At 36.6% G+C, this 19,976-nt stretch overlaps 3 protein-coding genes and 1 long non-coding RNA gene across 7 annotated transcripts; 2 read left to right on the top strand and 2 right to left on the bottom strand.

Annotated features, from left to right (window-relative positions):
* Positions 1–284: 284 nt before the first annotated feature.
* Positions 285–3,249, bottom strand: LOC141838551 (uncharacterized). The gene is made up of 4 exons (XM_074726058.1): positions 3,149–3,249; positions 2,524–2,749; positions 2,372–2,427; positions 285–554 (listed from the first exon to the last, which is right to left on the bottom strand). The coding sequence occupies exons 1-4, from the start codon at positions 3,212–3,214 to the stop codon at positions 369–371; spliced, it is 534 nt and encodes a 177-aa protein (XP_074582159.1). The 5' UTR covers positions 3,215–3,249; the 3' UTR covers positions 285–368.
* A 330-nt stretch (positions 3,250–3,579) lies between these two features.
* Positions 3,580–5,367, top strand: LOC141839038 (uncharacterized). Its single transcript, XR_012602676.1, has 3 exons — positions 3,580–3,638; positions 3,888–3,938; positions 5,123–5,367. It is a non-coding gene; the product is annotated as an uncharacterized LOC141839038 (long non-coding RNA).
* A 732-nt stretch (positions 5,368–6,099) lies between these two features.
* On the bottom strand, positions 6,100–14,249 carry LOC141839037 (T-complex protein 1 subunit theta-like). The gene is made up of 13 exons (XM_074726689.1): positions 13,957–14,249; positions 13,273–13,535; positions 13,041–13,187; positions 12,805–12,966; positions 11,208–11,285; positions 9,817–9,950; positions 9,312–9,384; positions 9,159–9,236; positions 8,956–9,078; positions 8,758–8,852; positions 7,614–7,823; positions 6,513–6,570; positions 6,100–6,410 (listed from the first exon to the last, which is right to left on the bottom strand). The coding sequence occupies exons 1-13, from the start codon at positions 14,102–14,104 to the stop codon at positions 6,345–6,347; spliced, it is 1,635 nt and encodes a 544-aa protein (XP_074582790.1). The 5' UTR covers positions 14,105–14,249; the 3' UTR covers positions 6,100–6,344.
* A 200-nt stretch (positions 14,250–14,449) lies between these two features.
* Positions 14,450–19,874, top strand: LOC141839379 (TATA-box-binding protein-like). 4 transcript variants are annotated; one of them, XM_074727112.1, is made up of 9 exons: positions 14,450–14,921; positions 15,772–15,859; positions 17,068–17,139; positions 18,504–18,554; positions 18,703–18,747; positions 18,849–18,932; positions 19,338–19,439; positions 19,506–19,579; positions 19,682–19,874. In XM_074727112.1, coding segments are annotated over exons 1-9 (594 nt in total). In that variant the 5' UTR covers positions 14,450–14,844; the 3' UTR covers positions 19,683–19,874. The 4 variants fall into 4 exon arrangements, with proteins under 4 accessions (XP_074583213.1, XP_074583212.1, XP_074583211.1 ...); XM_074727111.1 differs by having other exon boundaries at positions 18,840–18,932; positions 19,687–19,874; XM_074727110.1 differs by having other exon boundaries at positions 18,840–18,932.
* The last annotated feature ends 102 nt before the right edge of the window (positions 19,875–19,976 follow it).

The following is a 19,976-nucleotide window of genomic DNA, read 5'->3' as shown; positions in this document are numbered from 1 at the left end:
AATCAATTATTCTTAAACAAGTCAATTCAGCTCAATAAAGACACCTATTGAAGTGAGAGCGTTCATTTACTAACCTACTTTAGTTTCAACTACTGTAAAAATAGCCTACAAAATATCAGGGGTATTTAAACAAACACTTATTAGTATTCTTATTACAGTACGAAATACAACTCAAGCAAGATGTTTACAAAGACACCACTGGAAAATGACAATTCAGCGTAAGGTAGATTCTACATGTTCTACACAACAAACTTAAAACATGTGGAATGCCACAAAATCTCAAATGGATATTAACTAAGCAGGTTTTATTTAAAACTCATATCTAATTACATTCCACAATAAGCAGCACCTTTGTGCACCGATATAATTCATAAAGTATACAAGGATGAGAGTTTAGCAGCTGGTAGATTTTCTAGTAAGAAGGTGAGTGCTCCTCCGAACAGGAACATGAGGGCAAAGACTAATAATATTTTGCTAATGTACAAGAGATTGAATGTTGAACTTTGCCGACCCATTGTTTTAGGCTTCTCTAAGAATTTGGAGTTGGGTGATTGCTGAAAATTTCCACGAAACAAAAAATTGATTACTTAAGAAACCCAAACATGGCCAAGAAATAAATTTCATTTTACATGCATTTGAAGTTTTAGCAGCAGCATTCCTTTCATATATGATGCCAGTTGGTTTGTTCACGGGAACATATAGTTCAATATAGTATGATTACAAATATTCGAAAAGAACTTGGTGCTTGAACTTTAAGAAATAAGATATTGTTCATAGCATGCTTACAAAAATTCAAAAAATAACTTACTTGTACTTAAAGCAAATTCATAACCCAAACAAAAGTTTTAACATTTTTCTTAAATCTCTTAAACTGTAAAAAACAAAAAAGGTACAAGAGCCCTCTCAATCACTCATATTTGAGTGAAGATGGGTTTCTAACTTAAAACCTTGGCAAAAAGGTCCAAGGCCCTTACCAACTGAACTAATTGGCAACTTGAAAAAAAAAAATAAGTATGCCGCATGGAATCCTAGAAAACAAAACTGCCAATTTCCTGGTCACAAAATGCAGAAATGCCACCTAGAGTTCATAATTGAAATATAATGTAGAATCCTATTTTTCTCCACGTGGAAAAAGAAGGGGAACTTTGATCAAATAAACTGCCTGAGTTGGGTGAGGCATGAAACCAACTTCTCTGTTTTGGGCTCAGTCCCCACAGGCATAATTAACTCCATGTCTTCTCAGAAAACCTTATTTTCAAGTCATTTTCTAACCTAAAAGGACTCGTATGCTATCATTGTGGTGGTGCTCAGGAAGGATGCAGGGAGGAGAAAAGTTGTGCAGGTAGGAAATTGTCTCTGTTTCCATGGCTACGGTGGAAGGGTGAGGTCCAGTGTCATCATCTTCTTATGTGAGCAGGGAAAAAAAAATTAGGATTACAAGACATGTATTACATATCTATTTGAGAACCCCAGCACACTTTTTTTTTTTTCTAATATGAGGGCTGTGATTAAAAATGCCACCAGGTTGGCGCTGTGGCATTTTCTATCACTTTATGATGGGAAGATTCATGGAGAAAAGGAATTTGTTAGGAATTTTCTATTTATTAGGTTTTGAACCATCCATTAGTGAAATATTGAAAACTTAGTTAAGGTATGACTTTGCTAGTTTCATGTGAATTCTGAATACTGAAAACTATTTCTACCCCTAAAAAGTATTTATTGTTTGCATAATAGGCCATAAGAGTACATTCTTAACTAAAATGAAGTACTACCTACACCAGAAACCCTACATGTGTGAATATTTGGTTGGGCACCGTTTAGTGAAGCATCCATTTTTCTCAAAGGTTACTTGTATTACAGAAGTTATTGATATGCTATTAGATACTGCAGTCTACTACCTCAATGATACTGTATCTCAAATGTTGTAACTGTGCACTTCCACTCGTTTGGAACTTAGGCATCCAAAACAACTTTTTTATGATTGTGCAAAATGTATCTTCAGTCCCAAGGATATGTAACTTTTCTTCCAATGGTGCACTAAAACTATTATAGACTCTGCTTCCAAAAGTTCCAAAATGACATCAACTGAGAATGATTACTCCACTAAAAGCCCAAGAGAAATAATATAGTGAAACTAAGAGGATGTTTTGTCATGTAGTTTTGAGTGATTCAAGTACTCATCTTGAGAGTCCTCAATAAAAATTATTTGCAATTATTTATTTCATGAAAGCAAAGCTCCAGAAACAAGGAAGCTGAAATGCCATCATTTACACATTTTACTAAAGCAAAGTTCAAGAGACAAGGAAGCTGAAATGCCACCATTTACACGTTCTACTAAAGCAAAGTTCTAGAGACAAGGAAGCTGAATTACCATGATGTCCGGAGAAATTTTTGATCTCTGATGCTCTCCAATTGCCTCCTCGTATCCTATGAAAAGATATTTACTATGAGGAACACAAGTAAGAAAATCAGACAAACAAGAGAATGAGGAGCTACTATTTTAAACTTTAATTACAGCTATACCTTCTGCAGTAACAGTCTGCAACTTCCAGCCTTTGCCATAGTTAATAAGAACAGCATTAGGGCCAAAGACCACAGGTTCTTCCCCTTCTTTCGCAGCCTCAATGAGCAAGGCTGGGTAATCACCAGCATCCAACTTCTTATTGATTACAAGCAAAGCATATCCAGCTGCAGTTCCAGCGGCAAACCGCCGTACTTTACCAGAGCTCCTGCAATAGACCTCGAGGAACTGACCCCAAATGGACGTTAATCGATCAAAGAAATACATGGAAATAGATAAAGACAAACGCTTGTAGACATACGCAATGACAATGATACCAGGATCGCAGAAGTAAGAAATCTAAGAGTTACAATCCAATCTAATCGAACTCCATATCTTAGGAAAATTGTAGATTTCAAAGTATACGAAAATTGTAGATTTACAGATCACCAATTGCTGTTCTCAATGACTTCAGACCCAAAATCAAAATTTTCCGTTCTAATTCAAAAAAAAAGGGGGTAATCCGTGTCGCTCCAGTATCAACCATTTCGACGAAAAAAAGCCAAAAAAAGGGATAAGATCGGATGTCACGATGCCCTAAAAGATGAAAAGCTGAGCTTCTTTAGGATAAGGCATAGATCAACCAACCGGAAGCGGCTGAGTAGAATCGGAGAGGTTGCTTATCTCGTCTGCCCCTGTCAGGTCTTCTGCCATGGACTCGACGGCTCTCTACGCTGCAGTCTTCTTTGATACAGCCATTGACCAAGCTACATATAGTGCTAATGGGAAACACGGTTCAAACGGGTTATCTGGACCAGACCGGTCCAGACGGGTTGTCTTGGACCCCACCTCGCCCGCCCCGTAGTGCCGTTGCCACGTGGTAGGTCTAAATTATTTTTTAAAAATTATTTTTTATTTAAACAGAATTTACTCACACGCAATATTGGGAGAAAAATCAAAATAGGAAAAAATTGAGGGTGTTTATGCAAAACAAAAAACTTAGAAAGAACCCTTGAAGTTAACGATGGATCAAAATCGCCCCCAAATCGCTCCGTTGCCTTCCCGCCGAACTCCCAGTTCCCGAGTCTCCGATCTCCTGGGCTCACCTGGAAGCAAAGGCGCCGTCGCATTGGCCGCTGTAAGTGTTCAGCATCTTGAGGTCCTTGTTACTCCCTAGTCCGACGCTGTGACGACGGAAAACCCTAGCAGGGGAGTTCGATGGCGGTTGCGAGAACCGGGGTCTATTCTGACGATTACCTAGAGTGCAGGGCAACTAATCTTCGCTCGATGATCTATTTATGTTCGATTTCGTGTACTTCTTGATAAAAAGCTTCGTCCTTTGTTCTTTTTTTCTTCTTCAATTAAGATTCGAGCACGTTGGCAGCAGATATGCGGAGGCTATTGTCCACCATCAGAGAGCTTGATGACAGAGTTGATGGTATGCATTTCTTTACTTCCCGGAATGCCCTCTTACCATGCCATTCATGATTGGTCTCGCTCGCTACTTGATATGCTTCGGATTGAAGTCGAGTTTTTCGTACGTTTTGGAACTGGTGTTATAGAAAAGAGTAAAACTGCTACAAGGGTTTGTTTAATTTCTATAGCTTCCTTGCTATCCATCCTTCAATATTTATTTTGTTATTCTGCAATCTGAATTGTGATCTGTGTGAAGAAAATATTCCTGGTTTCAATGTGATTATGCGTTTGTTCTTGCATTATAATTTCTCTACATATTGGAGAAGTTGGTGTCTTATAGTAAATTAATTTTTCTAGCTACCTTCACACATCATGGTGAGAACTTCACAAGTACCTCTTATCAGGTTGCTTGCTTTCCTGAACTCACACTTTAGCATGAGAAACATGTGTTTGTGGAGGAATACCTTAACCTTGGACATATTTTTAGAAAAAGGATCTAACCTTAGACAATGTTTGTGCATACTGGTGAAATCTTGTATTCTCTTAGTGCATTTTATTTCGAGGCTAAGCAAATATAGAGTTGTAGGCTTTTACCAATTCAATGTTCTTGATACAGTTTCATACTTTTTCATGTAGGGTAGGAATAGTTCACACGACCGAAATTACTTTGTCTTGAAGGTACCTATTCTCTGTGGAACATATTATTATCATTGGAGAGGATCATAACAGGCTCCTCTTAGTTATTGTAGTCCTAGTACTCTTATCTGTTTCCACTAAGATGCAGCATCTGTTTTAGATTTCTTGCTAACCAAATTGCCACATAATGCATGATGAAGACGTGAGCCGGTTTTCAGAAGACTTGAAACATGATACTGCAAATTTGATTTGGCAGTCATCTTACTCACCTAATAATTCTCTAGTTTATCCTTGATGCTAGATGATACCAATCTTACAATAAACCACCATTTAGCCGAGCACTTGCTTCAACTTACTCATATAGACCTTCTGGGTGGATCTCCTGCTCCCATGTGACCTGGGTAGTTAGTTGTCTGGGAGAGTGTGACCATAATGAAATCAGTCACTTAATTTCTCTTTAAACTTTTTTCCTGCTACTTGTTTCAATGTTCTATTTTCGAGGTACGAGGATACCTATTCAGTTTCAGTAACCAAAAGTTTGATGCTCTCATCTCTTCTATTGTTGAACAGAAGGAAAGATTCCATCTGATGAACTGGCTATTATTGCTTCTCCAGTTCCTATAGCAAACAAGGGCGAAAAAAAGAGCAGAGGTATATGACTTCTCAACCAAAGAGGCTTAGATCTAAAGGGAGTGGAACAGAGAGCAGCAGAAAATGAATGCTAAACTCATGTCTCCAGGCTACAATAAGAAAAACATTCCTTCATCTTTTGATGTGTATGAACTTAATTGATCCAAATGCACCCACATGTTGCCTGCGCCATCAGGTTCAGCAGTCAACCTTTTTAAATTGTTTATAATATCAGCTTTTGTTTATAGTTAAATGACTCTCTATCATAGGCTTATCTATGTTACTGTATTGGTAACAATAAAACCCATTTGGTTTCAGGTATCATTTGGTGATATGCTTGCATGTGACAATGGATATGCATGCTTATTATTATATTAATTTCAATTGTGTTCATTTCAACCTTCTGCTTTATATTGCTACATATGAAGTAAAGCAATCCTTGCTCCATACTTGGGAGTTGAAACCTCTTCAATTTTCCCATTGCTTTTATCCATCTTTTTGGAGTTCCAGCATGTTTAGTTTTATGTTAAACTCCTATACTATTTCTTATTTGCTAAAATTCAGTATAGTGCTCTTATATATAAAATTTTTCAACGACAAAGTTTTCATTTTCATTCATATAATCAGTGCCGAGGTAAAATGGTTCTATAATTCATCTATTGAGCTCACTCCAGACACAACATTTAAAGAAAAGTGGTATTACGCAATCTACAGGAATCAACAATGAGTCTATAGCCTAATCTACTTTTAGCACATTTTGTTAGAATTTCGGGCATTCTGTCCAAACTATTTCAATTACCCTAATCTAGCAGGTACAATACTTTATGCCATACTAAACTAAATTTAAGAAAGATTACCTTTTCATGACATTTGCACAAGATTTGTCCAACACATCGAAGATATTTAGTCGGTGCAACAAGCAAAACCAGTATTTTGGCAGTTACATTTCGAAACTGTAACCACACAATACAATATGAAAGTCGACCAATAAACATATTGGAAGTTTCTGCATTAAAACGACAGGAATATTTCCATCGCGCACCTGAGTGGGCCACTAAAACATCACCCTTGTAAAAAACCAAAGCTGATCTTCCTCAGAACTCAATTATACCAAAAATTCAGAAAATGTTAAGTCAGAGACAGTAGGACTTAATAGTAGAGGTTAATCTTCATCCATGCCTGGTTGTTGATCTCTCCTCGGCCCACCTGCTGGTTTCGCCATTATTATCTGCCAAAATAATAGAGAATTCAATGCCAAGGAAATGGAAAGATAAACAGAGGTTTAACAAGAGCCAGAAAGAACATAAAGAATTGAAATGTGATCACTCACTTGATCAACACGGAGAACAGTACAGGCAGCATCAGCAGCATATTTAAGTGCAAAAAATCTGCAAATGTGTTCCAGAAGATGCATGAAATCAGTATCTTATTTAAGATGCAAGAAGGTGGTTCTTGGTTGCATGATAATGACAATGCCCAAAGGAAAGTTACAGCTCCAGCTGTTTTAAATTGAATATACCTTTCAAACAAAAGTAGTAACAGATGGTTTATGTAGGAATTATTTATTGTGTACACTGCATTTGGTATAATTGTCTAATCTGTTTATATGATGGGGCTTCGTGAAATTTTCACTTTAAATTGTTGAAGCTCTCAACGTTTTTTTTTTCATTCAGTCCACCACTGTTTGATACTGTAGCTCTCAAGGAAATTTGCCACCCTACATTAATCTCTCCTTCCCTACCCCCTCCCCCACAACAACAGCAAATGTCCTATGTTTGCACATATCACGGCTACACCTTTGATGAAATGAACACGAACAAAAGAGAAAATGAAACATACATTTACATGCACCTGAAAATAATGAAATAGTATGTTTTATTTGTACATAAGACATAGACCCCTATAGTGAAATGGACAAGAATAAGAGAGTTTATGATTCTTAATCATAAACTTGAATTTCTTTCACAAAATGTTCTTAATTTGTTTTATAAGCATTTATGCTTCTGAATGTGATTTGTCATTTCATCCAACTAAACTTCCCAAACAATATGTACTTATCCCTGTGTATGTGTCTCCAAATCTCAACAGAAATAAACAGCTAAACCAATTCTAGTTCTGAGCAAAGCAATGGCCAGCTAGAACTAGAAAATGCATGAATGACGAAACTCATATTTTGGTAATGTAACAAGGCTTAGAAAGTAAAAGCTAAACACATGGGCACTACCATTATATTAATTTTCCTACCATTTCTTAACAAGAAAGAAAATACTGAATTAAGAATATACATTATAAAGAAAGAAAAAGCAGGATCAATAAGATACTTAATAAGAGGATTAAACAACTGAATTAGAAGATGCAAAAAAGCCTAAAAAGAAATGCTGGGAAAATACTGAAATTGTTATGAAGGAAAGATATTAAAAGATGGACTGACTTAGTCATGTATAGGTCCCAGATATTCAAGGTTGAGACATCTTTGCAAACCCCTTCTTCTAGGTCAATTCCAACAGTTGAGTTTCCAGCAGCATGCTCAGCATACAAGGAAGAAATTATCTCAATTGCATTAAGTCCGGCATTTTCAGCAAGGGTTTTAGGTACCATCTCAAAACTTTCAGCAAATTTTGCAATTGCATATTGATCCAAGCTGCAAAATGTAAAAAATATGTAATTTTTATCAAGTTGAATGCTTAGGCTAGATAGTCCACAAAATAACAGCAAGTATGGTTCATGATAGTGGAAAAGAAATTCAATCACATATAACTTGATCAAGCATATTTTAAAATACAAGACTTCATGCAGAAGCAGATAAACAAGAGTCTAACAACAACTGTGACCGACATCCATGCAACATCGACTCTAATCATAAAATGACATCGCAAAGGTGATGAATCATTCATAAGAAATTACAATTAATCGAGCTGAAAACCTAAGCACTCGATTGTTCGACATGGAAAATTCACATCTATTGTGAGTTAGTAGATATAAGCTTCAAACCTAAGCTTATTTGTGAAGCCACTACACATTGACAGCAGTTGGGATTTTATTTTCAGCCTTATTTGTGAAGTTAAATCTATTTTTCAAGCCTAAGCTTCAAACTGTTTTTGTTTTGATGCAAACTTCTGCATAGTATGTTACCCAATATCAAGATTGTCAGACTACACATACACTTAAACTATTTTACACAAAATGGTGGGATGTTTGTTGGATTCAGATCTTTTTTGCCTAGTGGCAGTGATAGGTTCATAGAACCAGATTGTGCTAGGACCTTAAGATCCTGCAAACTAGTAAAACTACTCCAAGAAAAAAAACATGTAAAATTTACCATGTACATTAATTTTCAATACTTAATGTTACTCTGAACATGATATATGCTGAATCACCATAACCATAAGAATTATCTTTGATTAAACATCTGATTTTTCATAAACAATTATCCATAAGTATTTAAAAAAATTACTATTAAAGTAGCAAAGCCCAGAAACTCTGACTGCAAAATAATGTCTGAGTTGGCATCACTTGCAAGAGTTTACAGATCTGTAACTTATGAATTCATGATTTAACCAGGAAGGAAATATTACTCTGTTTCCTTCAATGCAAAATCCTTCAGCCTTCTTGACAACTCTATTTCAGTTGCAGCAGCACCAGGAAGTGTACGACTGTCTCTACACATTGCCTGATCATATGATGAAAAGAAAAAAAATATAATTCATTTTACCATAATCAGAGAATCAACTATTAGACAACACACAGATAAGGAGCATTTGATTGGGGTTCACCTTATAGGTATTAACACCATCATCAACAGCCCTCTCAAGATCATCTAGTATACTGTCTGTACTGCCTCGTAGGACTACTGTAGCAACTGAGTTTCCACCTTGTTCATTCTTCACAATGGTTACCTATCAAACGAAGGTGTGAATGAAGAAAATTATCACATAAATCACTGGAGAGTGAGAGAGACAGAGGGAGGGAGTAATACCCGGGTGCCACCAATTTCCTCTACATAAATGGAATCAGCATATCCCAGTTCATCAGGATTTGGTTGGCTGAGTTTGAGCTGTAAACATATTAAAATTTGTCAAAAACTAAGCAGCTTTTCGCTTGTCAAAAAAGAGACATAATATTAACTCACAAGAGCCACGGCACCAGTTGTCCGGCAAAATCTCCGCAGTTCAAACTTTGAGCTAATCTTTAGAACCACAAGTCTGTAAAAAAAAGGAAATAGTTGGAAAACTAGATCATTGCTTTAACATTATGAATTACCTATTTCATACACCTGTGCTTCATTTGTATTTTCACATGCTTGTGTGAATATAATCATGGTCATCTATGTCCAAGTTGTTTTATGCTTATCCAAGTTGCAGGGATCTTCTACCTACGAGTCTTGGCAAATTCTTTAAAAAACACCAAAGACATCTATGCCCTAGTGATAACAGTAGGACAACATAGGCATATATGACAGAATGTAAAGCTCTGTCCATGGGTGCATAACCTAATAGGATTTGCACAAAAATTACAAGAACAAAAGAAGCTATATTTAACATCTACATGGTAAGAATTTATCAAAGATGACTAGGAAACTGAACAAATTAAAAAAAGAAAGTAGCACAGCTAAAGGAAACAAATTAATTAATTACTTGTAACGTTCACAAAAGTGCAATGCCATATCTCCAACAGCTGCTCCACTAACAACAACTTTTGCACCAGAATCAGCAACGGCTTTGATAAGTTCCTCAACTTTAGCCTCTTCAGTTTTTGCATAATTCTCAAGCTGCAAATGTAAGATTGCTCAACACTAAGAATATAAACATCATCTACGAGTATCCACATACTAGCATTAAAGCAATTTTTTGTAGAAATCTGACAAAAGCCTCATGAGCATGTCTACTAATGCCACCGTTTGTTGAGAGATAATAGTGCCATATCATTATTACTATCAAACATCAGCCAAAGATGATCCAATAATCACACTTAATCCTAGTTGAAGAAAATTCATAATGCCCTGAATACAGATATGTGTTGAATATCCTTTTACCCTAAGGGGCACAAGGCAATCTCACACATGAAATCAAAAGTGTCTCTCCATTTCACCAACCAATTTGTTTCCTATCAATGATATCTTCATCTCTACTTGTTTAATAACAGTCCAAGATATCTAAAGCTTTTATAAGACTTTCCTATTGATGTATCTTACTATGTCTTTGTCTTTTTACTTATTACCAACTACATATAGGGTATTCAATTTTAGTGAGTGTCTAAAGTTGTTCATTCAGAGTAGGATAAAATAAAATCATTGTCAATGTTGTGTTACACAATAGCAGAAAACAAACTAAGAAATCAAGTTACCAAGTTATCACTAAGAAACCTTGCATAGATCTTAAAGGCAAGATAAGATTCATGTGGGTGATTCATCGAAACAATCAGGATGTTAGTGGAAGCACAAACAATATCAATTTGTTTGTGGAATACGGTAGAAATGACAAAATTAGCTTTGAGATAAAGTTTCCTTTCCCTCGTGGTATTATAATGAGGAAGGCTGTATCTAAAGGAAAAAAGGAATAATTTATCTCTAATAAGGATAGAAGGAAGATTGAGTTGCATATTACATGCATGATAAATGTTTTCAAGTTTGGTTTGGCACAGTCATCCAACCAGCTATCATATGATTCCACCATTCAACCTGTCCAAATGGTTACTAAATGAATCAAGAAGAAAAAAAACTGCAAATTTGGTCAATTGGATAAGGTTGGCAAAGATTCACGAGTTCACAATCTGGAGTCCCCCCCTATAATCTCAGATATCCACTTAACATCCCTATTATTCCTTTTAATTTCCCATATAAAAACTTAACAATTTTAACACATTTACTTAATCTACATCAGTTATTGTCAACAAAACAATTTAACATTATGAGAACTTTGCTTTAAGCATACATAGAAGAAAAATTCATGTACTGCAAACCATAAAACAGAAAGAATGCAAACGGACATTGTGATGTGATTTCTTCCATTAGATTCAGTAATCACACCTGTTCAGCACTGTGAATAAGAACAGTTCCCTTTGTCTCAGTTGCAGATGTATCAACACCACCAGCAAATACAGCAACCTACAAGAAAGCAAGTTGATTTGATTAAAATCGTTGCATGGGAAATGAAGCGAGGATGGTGATTCATTGATATTTTCCACAGAAATAAATCCTTCATATTCCGACACGTATTGCATGACAGTACTAATATGTATCAGTAGATAGGCAACATATGCACTACAAGGTATGATCTAAGGTAGCATTTTCCATTGAAATCTGTTGAACACTAAAAAGTATCTCTGCGTTACATTTTCCATGAAGTATAGGAGCAAACATGGTTTTTTGACCAATTCAAAATTTGGATTGGTTGAGATTGGTATGCCTACATGCCATGAAGTCCAGTTCTAACTTAAATTGTTAAACATTCTAAACTGATTCAGTTGCCTTTTACAGACTTGATTGGCTATGTTACAATTTTCCCTATCTCAGAGAGTGGTGAATCCATCTCTTTTGCACCATGGCTCTGCTGCAGGCCTTTCTTATACTGTGCAAAATAATAGTTATAACCATGCTTAGAATATTCTATCCTTACCTTCTTGACTATTCACTGTAGTATAGCATCTATTCCACAGCCTGAACTGAGATTCTCTATTTCAAAAGTTGATTTGTGAAGGCACAGATACTTGAGATCAAGGTCATCAATACCACTGTCCTATGAGAACATCAAAGGGTTTGCTCTATAGAAATATCTTTAGCATTTAGAATTGATTAGACTTGGAAATGTGAGGGATAGGGAGAGGATGAAAAAGGTCTTATTTAATGTAATTGACAATGATTTAGAAGATCCACATATTACTCATGATATAATCTCACATAAGCATAATAAGAGATTTGACCAATTTTAAGCATGGACATCATTTTTTGCAAATTATAGAAACCATAAAAAAAATCAGAGTTGCAGTCATCTAAAAAGGGACAGAAAAATGCACAATTAAAAATGTCAACAGGGAAGGGAAAAACAAATTGTTCCATAGGCTGACCAACGCAAGGATGGAGTGAGACACAGAGTTATAAGCTCTGATGATTGCAGAATGACAAGGCAAAGCTTCCTCCATGAGGCAAGGTGAAGGCAAGGGTTCCATGAGAATATGCAAGGTTGCCACAACACCACAAGGCTTCCTCCTGCTTTGTCTTCCTTTGTATTTAATCAGATGGTATGTAATTGGACAAATTGATCTTGTCCAAGTCATCCAAATAAGTCGTTGTCACCACTTCTCCCATCTTAACTCATATCTTCTTGATCCCTCCATCCCTCCATTCTAATCGGTGTCACCAACATAATGTGCCTGCAAACCAACTTGGCACCAGCATAGTATCATTCCGGCCATGTGCTAGGAAGGATACTTTGAACTTTTGAGAATGTATGTCATCTAGTGGGGCTAAGATCATAACATAAGAGAAGAATCACTATAGCTTCCAAAGTATACAATTCACACTAGCATTTTTTGTTGCTTGGATTTGGATCAGCATAGCCAAATGAAAAGAACAGATTCAAAAACCAACAAGAAAACCAATCTAGAGGGAAGATATGTGGTGGTACCTTTGCCTTTTCAATCCTCTTAATACTACCAACAGTGTCACCCTTCAAGACCATACCACGTACAACTAAAGAGTTGTGCAAACCACCTCCAAGTAGTTTGGCAACTCGAACATTATCAACATTAAAATTTGCTGGGTTCTTTGGGCATACTTGGATGCATGCCTGCAAGTGATACATCACAAACCAACCTAAGAATAAAACCCTTAATTGTCCTGGTGAACCAATAATATACTCACATCGGCAATAAGAGGACATAAGATATCTTCTTGTCCAAACTGCTTGCTTGCAACAGCAGCTCTCATTCTGGTAATGACCTCTTCTTTACTCCTGACATCCATGGTTTCTGATCCTTTCACTATTAGTTCATCTAAAACCATGACTGTCTGCTCATTGAGAGAAGTATAAACTCAGGTGCTATTAAATTTTTATATGACTATAGCTACTACTGCAGGGTATAAAAGAAATTGCCTTATTGATTGCTTTTGTGTAACCACTTATTATATCACTAGGGTGCAAACCCATCCTAATCAGCTCTTCAGCATTCTGAAGAAGCTCCCCTGCAAATGATATTGTTAGGTTTGCTCCATCACCAATCTCCTCCTGTTGGGCCTTCCCTGCAAGAACCAAAATCTTCGCAGCAGGATGCTGCACCTCAAGCTCGTCCACTATAGTGGCAGCATCATTTGTTATAAAAAGTTTATCCAGATGGTTAATGACCATTTTGTTCATACCTATCAAGTGTCAGAATTAAATAATCAGAAGATCACATAAACCAAAAGATGCGGATTTCCATTAGAGTAAGATATTGATGAAATAAGTCCCATACATATATACCAAATGAAAAACAATTTAAGAAGTCATGGAAACAATAACAAAAAGGCAAACATAGATCCCATTCCAAACAGAAGTGAATGGTCAGCATAGCGACCCCTAGTCCACATTATATACAAACTCAACAACCAACAAATCACTTGCAGAATGAACTCTTCATATATGATTTCAAGAATAAAACACTGTAACCGCATGGCATTCTTAGAGATAACTCGATCTCATAAATGCAACGAATATTTCGCTCATATTCATGATGACCAGTCAGTCTATCATGATAATTGTAGCAAATCGATCAGATCCAATGAATTTCCAGAGACTGACCATTGGGACCGAGGGAAGTGCGGGTTATATCAGAAAGCTGTTTGCAGGCGTCGATGTTCTTGAGCACGGCCTCATCGAGACCTGAGAGGTGCTTGTGCCCTTCCTTGAGCATCGCTTGGATGCCATACGCCGGCAACCCGAACGGCATCTTGCCCCTTCGCAAGAGGAAGCGAGAAGAACACAACGAAGAAGAAGAAGAGGGATCAACCTGAGATCTCGGAAGAGAATGCGATCCGGGTTCCAAACCCTAAAACAAAACCTCTCAGTGCACAGTGCACCTCACGTGACAACGAGCGACTCGAACCGTACTCTTCGAGACTGACTCGTACTCTTTGGTTTAACATGTGACGTTGTCACAACGATTTAATATTTGAATTTTTGAGGATTAAACTTGTAAAAGTAAACTTCCGAGGGGCCATGTGCAAAAAAGTGCCCTAGATATAATTCATGGTGCGATAAGTCGATGACCTTTTTCCCGTCTCGTTTCGTCGCGTTCTGTCCCCCCTCTTTCCTCTTCTAATACATCTACCGATCTGTTTCCCTCTCATATAAAAGCGTCACTTCAATTGGGCTTTCCGCTTTCGAATCCATCGGTCTCTGACCTTCCGTCGCCGGACAATCCTGGGTTTTGCAGCTGCACCGGCATTTTTGATGTTGATTTGGGTGGTGTCCAGAAATCCTTTTCCCTCCCTTTCCTGTCCCTGTACATCTTGTGCTTTACTTCCTCTCGCTGAGTAATCGAAAAATCGATAGATCGTGCTGATTTCACGTCTACGGACAAGGGCGAATTAGGTCACTTTGTTCGAGTTGAGGAGAAGCGAGGATATACATAATTGGAGAAAAGGGAAGCTTTATTGGTTCTCGACAAGACGAGTTTGACATTGGCTCATGGCTGAACAGATCCTAGAGGGAAGCCAACCTGTTGATCTCTCTAAACACCCATCTGGCATCGTTCCCACGCTTCAGTAAGTTCCTCGTATGTCATATTGGTGCTGTTACCTGATAAAATATTTCAGACGCCTCTTTGAGCATTGTCAGATGGGGTATCATGAGAATATTTTCCTTGTGCATTAAATATATAAATATGTATATATATTTTTTTGATGTAGCAGATATGCCAGGAGCCACTATAGAGGATGAAATAAAAATATATTATTATTCAGGACAGTTAAATGTGGGTTCAATAGGTGATAAAATGAGGAAAAGATAGATTGAGATATATGAACATGTTCAAATATACCAATAGACAACTTTAAAATTTTAACTGCATTACAAAAGATCCTTTCTTAGCCAAGAGCTACTATATCTAGTGAGTAATTGACTACAATGGGACATTTGCTCTTTTGGCCACCTTGAACATGATGGACGGAAATGTTCTCATTGCCCTAAAATTTGAGAATTTCGAGGATGAACAGACAGTAGCAAGATGTTAAAGCAACATCCCACGAACATCCTTAAATTATTTTTATTGGACTACTAGAAGACACTGAAGCTAACTTCTTATGATTCACGGAAGTACCATATAGGCTCAAACAGTCTCAAGGAGATGCTGTAGGTACTGATTCATGCTTAGAGCTGGAAACTTGTTCCTAGATAAGGCGCAGTATGCATATCCCAAAGACTGCTTGAGATTTAGTGTTTCTTTGGGAAAAAACTCTCCAGTTTTGAAGGATCTCTTTTTAGTTTGTATCTCAGTTAGTTGTGAATTACTAACTTTTAGATTGAAAGTAACTTTGCGGCGGTTTTCTAGCTTATCTTCATTATCATCTTTCCATACCCATTCTGAATCTCAAATCTGTGCTCTGGCTTCTCCAGGAATATTGTTTCAACAGTTAATTTGGACTGCAAATTGGATCTTAAAGCCATTGCCCTACAAGCTCGTAATGCAGAGTATAACCCTAAGGTATGAGTTAATGTTAGAAATTTGTATCTTGTGATGCAGGGTTTTTATTGATCCTCTTGTGGAATGTTATACTCACATTGGCATGGCTACTCATTTCTTTCTTTTATTTTCATGGCAGGTGAGTAAAAGTTATCATTATTAGCCATTTCTTTCTTTTATGGCGCATGAGTAAAAATTGTCATTATTAGTTAGCACAAGAAACATCTGGAATCTGCATTTCATTCTATAGGAACTTAATTAGGCTTAATTGAGAAATCTAGGAGTGTGTACTGATTTTAAGACTGAAGGCTATAGAAAAAAAAATGATCAGTATTTCACTGAGAAGATTATTTAAAGTTTTAGGGACCAGTTGAATGAAACTTTACCTAAAGTGTGTCAAATATTCAGAACCATGATATTCTTATGAATTGCCAATTAAATTTTTGGCACGGCAATGGGATGGGGCAAGGATTGAACTTCCTATCCCATTCCCCGACAAGTGATAGGGTAGGGTGGGGTGGGGCAATAAATAAATGAAATATGACATCTAGAGTAATATTTAAATATATTGTGTTTCCAATTCATTTCATGCAAGGCAAAACAAGACACATGCTTATCCAATCTCCAACCTATCCAGGTTGTGGGAGGACGCTCAGTTTAGGGTGGATTTGTGTGCAAATTTGCAAATTTCAGAAGACAGTCAAATTACCAACCCAATTAGTTTGAATGGCTAAGTGTTTTGCTATCTACTGAAATGTGTGCCCTGTTGAAGTAATCATGTCCTAGTCTTATTTTGTTAACTTTCGTGTCTTCTCTTGCGTGAGTTTAAACTGCAGAATGTGGGAAATATTCTTAGCCCTAATTGGAAGTAAATTAATATTACTCTATAAGATGTAGCTAAATTCAATCAGTAAATTAGTATAGTATGGAATTGTTATGATTCACTAAGACAATGTTGCTTTATTCTCATTCTTAATAGTTGCCTAGCCTTCTCTTGCATGAGAGCGAACTGCAGATATTGGTAAATTCTTAGCCCTAATTAGGGACTTGGGTTTTCTTAGACAAGAACTTTATTCAAGGAAATACCTATCTCCATGATGAGGTCAATCCTATCAGTTAATTAATATAGTTATGAAAGCATTATGATCCACTAAGATAATGTGCTTTGCAACAAATATAAGTCTTAACTAGGTTATGTAGCTTGACTGATTTTCTGATCCATCATGCAGCGTTTTGCCGCCGTTATTATGCGAATAAGAGAGCCAAAAACTACTGCACTGATATTTGCATCAGGAAAGATGGTAATTAATTATCCTCTTCTCTGTACAAATTCTGCTTTCTTTGCTGACTTGATATTCTATGGTCTATTTTGAATGAAAGAACTGATTGTATTTCTTGAAATACTTTGTATTGATTGCATTACTGGTATGCTTCAGTTTGCAACATCTTGTATATACTATTGAACATTGATATCCTCTACAGAATTTGAAATATCTCTTAAATTAAGACACTCCCATGGATACCCTTCTTACCTTCTAGATACTGAGAAACTTGATAAATATCCTTCAATTTGGATTCTCCTATGATATAGAATTTTTTTATGAAGGTTTATGCTGCCATTTTTGCATATTCCAAATTTTATTGTGCTATCTTCCTATGTGTGATCCTTGTAAGACTGGTTATGCAATAAGTTGGGTTTTTTTGGTTAGGCAATATGTTGTTCACTATATATAACAAAAACAAATATAAATTACTCAGAAAGGAGTTCACAGATTCCATTATTACAAATTTCTCTGTATTAAATGTCTGTATTTTGTGTTGTTGGCGCAGACAAATATTTATTGAGGACGTTTTAGTGAAAATTTTATTGCACTGGGGTTCTTGCAACTCTAACTAAATCCATAAGGCCATTTGATCATTATTCTGCCACTGTTAGGCAGAACTAGTGTGGTTGGGTGAATGAGACTGGGACTGGGACTGAATGAGACTGAAATTATTTTGTTTTTAATTATCCCTGCACATGGTGTGGGTTGGGTGAAACTTAGACCTTACTTGTACTATACGAAAACGAAATAGAAGTATCTGGGAATCGCATTTTAGATATCAGACAAGCATGAATATTTACTGGTTACCAAGCTATAGGATTGATAAATGAACCTATCATTACCAATGTTCATTTCTACAGTAATGAAAAAGTTGCTTGTCTTTAAGTACTTGCGTGTTGCAACTAATTACATTTATTTCTACGACATTATTGATGCATCACCTTTTACTCGATTGGATAGCATACATAGAACCCTTGTGAGCCATAGATTAAATTATTATTTCATTCATGTCTTAAACATCATTTTCCCTCTATCCTATATAGCACTTACTACATTTGTACGTTGATCCTATCCTTGTTGACGTATCAATTTCTCGATGGAGACTAGAGATGATTGCATTAAACATGGAAAATAAATGAATACTAGTTTAGCATTGGTCTTTACTGCTTCTGAACCCTGTTGCAAGCTATGAATATCTATATTAGCATTTTCTTGACATGGTATGATTTAGCAGCCATTATCTTATACATCATTCAAATTAGCATATTCATTGTTCTAGCTTTGCTCTGTTGAAATATTTGGACACAGGTTGTTTTTGATCTTCTGCTGACTTTCAATAGGTATGCACGGGAGCAAAAAGTGAGCATCAGTCAAAACTTGCAGCAAGGAAGGTCTGATGAATTTGGTCTCATCATTTCAATTATTTTAAAATGATATATGGTTTAGTTTCTACTTCCCTGCAAAATTTTATGTTTATTCGTATGAGTTTGTGTCTTCAATTCTAACTTATCACTAACTAATTTATTATTTACTTTTCAGTATGCACGAATAATTCAGAAGCTCGGTTTTCCAGCTAAGTTTAAGGTGATCACCTTCATGTTGGTGCTTTCTTCGTTGCTACCTCCTTTGTGGTTATTTTGTTTTCATATTCAACCTGATATTCTAATGCATAACAGGATTTCAAGGTCCAAAATATTGTGGGCTCATGCGATGTCAAATTCCCTATCAGGCTAGAAGGCCTTTCATATTCTCATGGCGCCTTTTGCAGCGTAAGCAAATAGTCTAACCTTAGTGCTTTTTTGTGGGGTTTTAGTATGCTTTTTATCATCTGTGGCGTCAGTTACAAACATATACTTTCTTGGTACCTTGACGAAGACCATGCAAGTTATCAATCATCCACGAAAATACACTTCTCTCTTTGTATTCCATTTTTAATCTGTGTTTGTGTCTGTCCTTTTTATTAAGCTGATATATTTTGCCCTTGTAACCTTATATACCCATGAGTAGGGCTGGGGTTGGCCATGGCCCCCCATACATGTTCGTTATCCTGTATAATAGAATTGAAATTTACGTTTCAAAATTTTCTCCCATCATCTCTGAATCTTTGCCCGTCATTGTATAACTCAGTTTCTCCTCTTGCATGTGTAACCTTGTTCCTTTCCATTGTTGAACAGTATGAACCAGAGCTGTTCCCTGGTCTGATCTACCGGATGAAGCAACCAAAGATTGTGCTTCTGATTTTTGTGTCCGGGAAAATTGTTATCACTGGGGCTAAGGTTAGTTTTGGCATGGCATTCAGTAAAAACTTAGCTAATCCCATCGCTGATTGGGAGCTATGACAGGTGAGAGATGAGACATACACAGCATTTGAAAACATATATCCAGTTCTTTCAGAGTTTCGGAAAAACCAGCAATGGTAAAACAAAGAATCTCCAAGTTGTTTCTCTAGCCATTGACCCACCAAACCACCTTATTATTGTCGTAAAATGTGTAATTTGTTGTTGTGGTTGTTGAACAGAGCAGATCCGCACATATTGGAGCTGACGTTATGGAGTATGAAAGAAAAGCCTTCGGGACTTCTTCTTTACGCGTTGCTGAGATTTTGGCTTGCATGTTTAACTCTCTTTGCTCGTGTTGTGAGAATAAGCAGCTGTATGCCTTTTCTCTTTAACAGGGAATCTGTTTCAATCAATAAAATGCATCCATGGTAACTGGAGGTGTCGCATGGACTGGTGTGTTTTCCATCTCACGTTCAGTCTTGTAGTCTGGCACCGCTTATGACAGTTGTTTATACTCGGCGAGGTTCATTGGGC

Source organism: Curcuma longa, chromosome 11 (assembly GCF_044706935.1).
Source record: "Curcuma longa cultivar G26 ecotype Majalengka, Jawa Barat chromosome 11, ITB_CL_G26_1.1, whole genome shotgun sequence".
NCBI classification, from domain to species: Eukaryota; Viridiplantae; Streptophyta; class Magnoliopsida; order Zingiberales; family Zingiberaceae; genus Curcuma; species Curcuma longa.
This window is presented reverse-complemented; position numbering and strand designations above follow the sequence as displayed.